The sequence below is a fragment of the Colobus angolensis genome, unplaced genomic scaffold (genome assembly GCF_000951035.1).
Source record: "Colobus angolensis palliatus isolate OR3802 unplaced genomic scaffold, Cang.pa_1.0 Scaffold44, whole genome shotgun sequence".
Taxonomy (NCBI): Eukaryota; Metazoa; Chordata; class Mammalia; order Primates; family Cercopithecidae; genus Colobus; species Colobus angolensis.
The window spans coordinates 1,156,488-1,163,138 of NW_012117821.1; the positions used below are offsets into that span (position 1 = coordinate 1,156,488).

General features: G+C 60.0%; 2 protein-coding genes across 2 annotated transcripts in view; one reads left to right on the top strand and one right to left on the bottom strand.

Moving 5' to 3' along the window:
• SSNA1 (Sjogren syndrome nuclear autoantigen 1) overlaps positions 1–227 on the bottom strand; it is a 1,737-nt gene extending 1,510 nt beyond the window's left edge. The window contains exon 1 of the mRNA XM_011957257.1: positions 52–227. Coding sequence (XP_011812647.1) covers positions 52–103 — 52 coding nt within the window. The 5' untranslated portion in view covers positions 104–227. The remainder of the gene's footprint in view (positions 1–51) is intronic.
• ANAPC2 (anaphase promoting complex subunit 2) overlaps positions 223–6,651 on the top strand; it is a 14,061-nt gene continuing 7,632 nt past the window's right edge. Inside the window, exons 1-6 of the mRNA XM_011957256.1 lie at positions 223–413; positions 729–1,351; positions 2,970–3,102; positions 4,287–4,461; positions 4,955–5,074; positions 5,506–5,623. Coding sequence (XP_011812646.1) covers positions 297–413; positions 729–1,351; positions 2,970–3,102; positions 4,287–4,461; positions 4,955–5,074; positions 5,506–5,623 — 1,286 coding nt within the window. The 5' untranslated portion in view covers positions 223–296. The remainder of the gene's footprint in view (positions 414–728; positions 1,352–2,969; positions 3,103–4,286; positions 4,462–4,954; positions 5,075–5,505; positions 5,624–6,651) is intronic.

Below are 6,651 nucleotides of genomic sequence, written 5' to 3' on the forward strand. Positions count from 1 at the left end.
GAACCCGGCCTGCGGCCCTCCCGACCTCCCCGTCCCGGCTGCGCCGCTCACACTTGACCAGCTCGTTGTTGTAGTTCTGCAGCGCCGCGCCCTGCTGGGTCATGGTCAACGCCGCCCGGGACCCGCCACCCCAACCGCCGCGGAACCAACGCTGTCCGCGCCTGCGCACGACTCCCTCACGGCGCGCCGAACTAGCGCGTCATCGCTGAGCGCCTTGTGCGCGTCATGGCTGCGCGTGCAGACGTGCGTCATCGCCTCGCGCCGTGCCGAGGGGATCTCGGAGCCGGTGGCTGCAGATGGCGGCGGCAGTTGTGGTGGCGGAGGGGGACACCGACTCCCGGCCCGGACAGGAGTTGTTAGTGGCCTGGAATACCGTGAGCACCGGCCTGGTGCCGCCGGCTGCACTGGGGCTGGTGAGGCCTGCGAAGAGAGCGGCGGCCCCGCGCGGAGTTTCCGGGACCCTATGCGCTTTGGGGCGGCCACCCTCGGGTTCATACAGCTCTGTCCGTCATCCGCCTCTGCCCTGTCCTGCCACTTTCCACCACCTTTCCGTTTCATTTCGTTCAGCTCCGCTGGCAGCCCTTCCCTAGCTTCGGCCCAGCGACGGGCACCACGGACGGGGGGGGGGTAGCGGAGTTTTTGCAGCCTACTCCTCAGCTTCTTCCCTTCCCCGCCTCTCCCCACCTCTATGTTGTGTTTCCCTCGCTTCACGGTTTTCTGCGCTCCAGGTGTCTTCCCGGACCAGCGGTGCAGTACCGCCAAAGGAAGAGGAGCTCCGGGCGGCGGTGGAGGTTCTGAGGGGCCACGGCCTGCACTCGGTCCTGGAGGAGTGGTTCGTAGAGGTGCTGCAGAACGATCTGCAGGCCAACATCTCCCCTGAGTTCTGGAATGCCATCTCCCAATGCGAGAACTCTCTGGATGAGCCCCAGTGCCTTCTGCTGCTCCTTGACGCTTTTGGCCTGCTGGAGAGCCGCCTGGATCCCTACCTGCGTAGCCTAGAGCTGCTGGAGAAATGGACTCGCCTGGGCTTGCTGATGGGCACCGGTGCTCAGGGGCTGCGAGAAAAAGTCCACACTATGTTGCGTGGAGTCTTGTTCTTTAGTACCCCCAGAACCTTCCAAGAGATGATCCAGCGTCTGTACGGGTGCTTCTTGAGAGTCTATATGCAGAGTAAGAGGAAGGGGGAAGGGGGCACAGACCCGGAACTGGAGGGGGAGCTGGACAGCCGGTATGCCCGTCGCCGGTACTACCGGCTCCTGCAGAGCCCGCTGTGTGCAGGGTGCAGCAGTGACAAGCAACAGTGCTGGTGTCGCCAGGCTCTGGAACAGTTCCATCAGCTCAGCCAGGTCTTGTGAGTAGTCTGTCCTGATGGCCGTGCTCTCGCTCCTTCTGGTTGCTCCCCTGGGTCCAGCTGGCCTGTGCAGAAAGCTGGTGAGCCGTCCTGATAACCAGGAACATGACAGAGAGAGAGTCCAGGGATTCCTGTGCAGTGTGTCCTGGACACAGGTGTCTCTCTTCTGTCACTCACCTGCAGTCCCACGGATTCATGCCTTGCCCGTGGTAAGGCCCTATGTGGCTTGTGTCTGCAGCAGCAAATTTCTTAGCAACTCCAAACTTCTTGGACTCTGCAGAATTCCACTGTGCCTTTTGTCGACCCTGGGGCAAGGAATGATTCTCACCCTCGTCGATGTTCCTTGCCCTGTAATTGTGAACAGAAGCTTGCTGCTGCTGCTCTCCAGGGAGATCAGGTCACTGTGAGGGCAGGCAGTCTCCTGTCTGGTTCTCTGGAGAGGAGAGGGTTTTGTTGTGAGAGACAGGTCCTGTTGTCCTCTAGCAATTGGCACACCCTCGGCCATTTGTGGTGCCTTTGTCACATTGAACAGAGGTATAGCCATGCAGCTATTTGAGAGGTCTTTTTTTTTTTTTTTTGAGATGGAGTCTTTGCTCTATCACCCAGGCTGGAGTACAGTGGCGCGATCTCGGCTCATTACAAGCTCTGCCTCCTGGGTTCACACCATTCTCCTGCCTCAGCCTCCCGAGTAGCTGGGACTACAGGTGCCTGCTACCACACCCGGCTAATTTTTTTGTATTTTTAGTAGAGACCGGGTTTCACCGTGTTAGCCAGGATGGTCTCGATCTCCTGACCTTGTGATCCGCCCGTCTCGGCCTCCCAAAGTGCTGGGATTACAGACTTGAGCCACCGCGCCCGGCCAACTATTTGAGAGGTCTTAGGTGGACTAAAGGAGTGGTCCTGTTGCTGGCAGAGGTCAGGGTGACCATGAAGGGCTTCTGTTCGGCTCATCCCAGCAAAAATTACACAGCAACCTTTCTCATTCTCCTCTGGAGTCCTTTTGCCGCTGTAGACCAGAGACTGCACTGAAAGGCACGAACAGTGGCATCTGTGTTTCTGGGGCCAGGGCAGCGGTGCAACTGGATGTCATTTCAGAGTTGATCCTAGGAGATAAGGATAGGGCCCCTGACAGCCATGCCTGCTGCCATGTGCTGCCACTGATCACATGGGGAAGTCCAGTGTCCCTACCTGGACAGAGGCCAGCTGGGCGGGGACAGCAGAGCCTGGGAGTGCTCTGTGCTCCGAGTGGCTTCTTGAAGCCTTTGGTACCAGCGCCCCAGGCCAGCCAGGCAAGGAGAGTGGGCTCTGTGCTGTCCTGGCCTTTCCCCTGACGAGGAACAGACACTCCCCAGGGCTGCTCAGTGGAGAACGTGTTGGAATGAGGACCTTGACATGGCTGCCTGGAAATTCCTCAGGGGTCACAGAGGCCCTGGTTCAGGGCTGGCAGGCACAGTGGGCCCCACAGCTGAGGATTGTGGGGAGGTGCGTGCTGGGTGTGGGGGTGTGCGTGTGTGTGCTGCATGCACTCTATAGGCAGGACTGTCCTGGCATGGGGCTGTTCTGGGCTAGAGGGGCCGGTGTGTGCTGTGGGTGCCCCATGGCTAGGACTCTCCTCTAGACACAGGCTCAGTCTGCTGGAGCGGGTCAGTGCCGAGGCTGTGACCACCACCCTGCACCAGGTGACCCGGGAGAGGATGGAGGACCGTTGCCGAGGCGAGTACGAGCGCTCCTTCCTGCGTGAGTTCCACAAGGTGAGGGCCCCTCCTTTGGGCTGTGCCCCGCTGGGGACAGGGGAGTAGGTTTCTGGCAAACCTGACACCTGGCTTCAGAAGCATCCAGAGCGTGGAGGCCTGGGTGGGCCCGGACCGGGTGGTGGCTGGAGGTGTCTTGATGTCGGGTAGAGACCAGTACTTCTGGGCCCTGGTGACAGCGAGGACTCATGTGAGGTGTGCTCACCAGATCTGCTCAGAATCCCATGGCTGCAGGCAATACCGGGCCAGGGTCCCCACGGGGTGCCCCAGGCAGGTGTGATGAAGCCGGGCCCACCAGAAGGGCCAGTGAATGGACCCCATTCTCCTGTTTGCTGCCCTACTTGAGTGTGGACTTGCTTGGCCGGTCCTTCATGGACTGACCTACAGCCAGCCTGTACCACAGCAGGGCGCGAGACACCCTCACATGGGGCCTCCAGGCCTCTGCACTGTTGGGGTGTGGTCTGGGGCTCTGCTCTGGACTCCCAGGGCCATAGGGGAGCTGGGCCCACCCGTGTGGGTCCCCCTACCCTGTTCTCACATGTCACCTGTCCTTTCCTCGGTGCTTCGGAGTCCACCTACTGAGGTGCAGATTGGCTGTGATGTCAGGCTTTCAAAGAGAGAGGGCATCCCCACAGCGGTGGGCAAGAGTGGGCAGTAGGGTGGAGAGGGTGAACGTCCATGCGGTCTTGTCACTGGGTAGCAGGTCTGTGGGATGTGTGCACGCCTGGGCCCCCGTGGTGGAATTGCCGTCCAGGGGTTCGTGCTCACTCAGAGACGCTCTTGTGCGGTGTCGTCTGCATGGCGGGGGAGTGGGGGCTGGTCACATGTGTGGTCTCAAGGGCGTGTTTATCCATTTAAGTGGGGGCAAATGTGCCCGCCAGGCACAGTGCACGGGCCATGTGTGTCCATCACGTCTCATGCTAGGGCTGCTGTTGCCAGCGATAAGTGTGGGCACTGGTGCGTGTGAGAGGCATGAGGACCGCAGGGGGGCCGGGACATCGCCTTTTGGGCCATCACCCACCCTGAAGGTTTTGATGTGCTTCCCGCCTCCAGACACAGGTGGCCTTCGGGCTCCCCTGAGTCCTGGCCGACAGAGTGGGTGGCTGCGAGGCTCCTCCCAGCCTGTGAGTCAGCCTGGGGCTCACCATGCCTTTCTACAGCTCACGCTAGTGTTCTCCTGACAGTGGATCGAGCGGGTGGTCGGCTGGCTCGGCAAGGTGTTCCTGCAGGACGGCCCCGCCAGGCCCGCGTCTCCTGAGGCCGGCAACACCCTGCGCCGCTGGCGCTGCCACGTGCAAAGGTTCTTCTACCGCATCTATGCCAGCCTGCGCATCGAGGAGCTCTTCAGCATCATCCGAGGTTGTCCCGCCCCGGCCTCGGGGTCCTCTCTCCTGTCTGGGGAGCCTTCCTAGGACCTTCGCCGTGTCTTCTCTGTGTCAGAGTCTGGGCTCCCCGTGCCTTCACTGTCGCTCTTGCAGGGGGGTGCACTGGGCAGGGCTGCGACCCTCCCCACCGCAGGCGTCCCCTATGCCTGGATCAGGGCAGTTGTGGCAGATGCTGGACAGTGCTTCTAGGTGTCCATCTACATTTTTTTAATTGACTATGCTCTCCCTTGTTCTTGGCTCTTGCTGGGGACTGGCCCCTGGGTGTTGCTCTGTCCACCCTGTGGCATTGTGGTCAAATGCATCAGCACGCCAAAGTGTCCGGGGAGACGTCTGGTGCCTAGCAGGTGGTCTCATCATCTTCCTGGGGCTGGCAAGCGCATGTCCTCTCACGCTGCACACACCCTGCACCAGCCCGCGTGTGCACACACGTCTGCGTCTGTCCCTGAGGGATGTTCCTCTTCTTGTAGACTTTCCCGACTCCCGGCCAGCCATCGAGGACCTCAAGTACTGCCTGGAGAGGACAGACCAGAGGCAGCAGCTGCTCGTGTCCCTCAAGGCTGCCCTGGAGACTCGGCTCCTGCATCCAGGTGCTGTGTGCTGCCCGGCTGCCCAGCGCTCGGGGCTCAGACACTCACCAGGGTGCCCACAGCCAGGGAGCCTGGGGCCCAGTCTGCTAGCCCTGGACTTGGAGGTCTAAGGAAGAAATGGGTTGAGAAGCAGTTGGCAAGGTCCTTAGAGGGTCTCAAGTGCCCATCAGCTTGCTTGTTGCTTCTTTGAAGGGAGTCAGGACTGACTGGTAGGTCTGAGGTGATGAGACTTAATTCTCTCGGAACAGACCACCCTGCAGGGCAGGGCCTGTGAGCAGGTAGAGATGGGGTTGGGGGGACAAGGGAACAAGACTGCAGTGGGGACCTGTGGACCACCTGACTGGCATGGCCAGCTGTCTACTCGGGCGTTGGCCCCTGGGAGGCTGTGGTCCCGGGCACTGCATGACTGCTGGCCTCTGCCCTGGCTGTAGGCGTCAACACGTGTGACATCATCACCCTCTACATCTCTGCCATCAAGGCGCTGCGTGTGCTGGACCCTTCCATGGTCATCCTGGAGGTCGCCTGTGAGCCTATCCGCCGCTACCTGAGGTGAGGGCCGCAGCTGGCCCAGGAGCCACTGGGACCCCCGGCATTCTGCTGAGCTCCGCGTGGTCCTGGGGGCAGCCAGAGGGTGTGCTCAGCCCTCAGGACACAAGGTCTCCCCCAGCTGGGGGAGTGCACAGGATCAGGCCCAGGGCTCTTTCCTTTCCTCTTGCCCGTGCCAGTGTCACACGGTGTCACCGTGACCTCTGCGTGCAGCTGCCAGAGGCCCACCACAGCCCTTTCTCTGCTTCCTCCTCTCCAGTACAGAGAGAATCTCTTTCACTTGGCCTCGCCTTGGTGCTGACCAGCCCCGCAGGCTGACCAGGCAAGGAGAGTGGGCTCTGTGCTGTCCCAGCCTTTCCCACAACAAGGAACAGACACTGCCCGGGGTTGTTCGGTGGAGAATGTGTTGGAATGAGGACCTTGATGTGGCTGCCTGGAAATTCCTCAGGGGTTGCAGGGGCCCTGGCTCAGGGCTGGCAGGCACAGTGGACCCCAGAAGCCGAGCAGTAGGAGCCGGTGGGAATCTGGCGCCTATCTGGACTTGTTTGGTGCTTTGTGGCTGTAACTGGCCCGGTTTCTGGGCCAGTTCCTTTTTTTTTTTTTTTTTTTTTTTTTTTTTTTTTTTTTTAACTTCTTTTTTTTTTTTTTTTCAGTTTTTTTTTAAGTTCTAGGGTACATGTGCACAACGTGCAGGTTTGTTATGTATGCATACATGTACTGTGTTGGTGTGCTGCACCCAGTAACTCGTCAGCACTCTGGGCCAGTTCTTTTGTTTTTTTTTTTTTGAGACAGAGTCGCCCAGGCTGGAGTGCAGTGGCGCAATCTCGGCTCACTGCAAGCTCTGCCTCCTGGGTTCACGCCATTCTCCTGCCTCAGCCTCTGCAGTAGCTGGGACTACAGGCGCCCGCCACCTCGCCCGGCTAGTTTTTTTTTGTATTTTTAGTAGAGACCGGGTTTCACCGTGTTCGCCAGGATGGTCTCGATCTCCTGACCTTGTGATCCGCCCGTCTCGGCCTCCCAAAGTGCTGGGA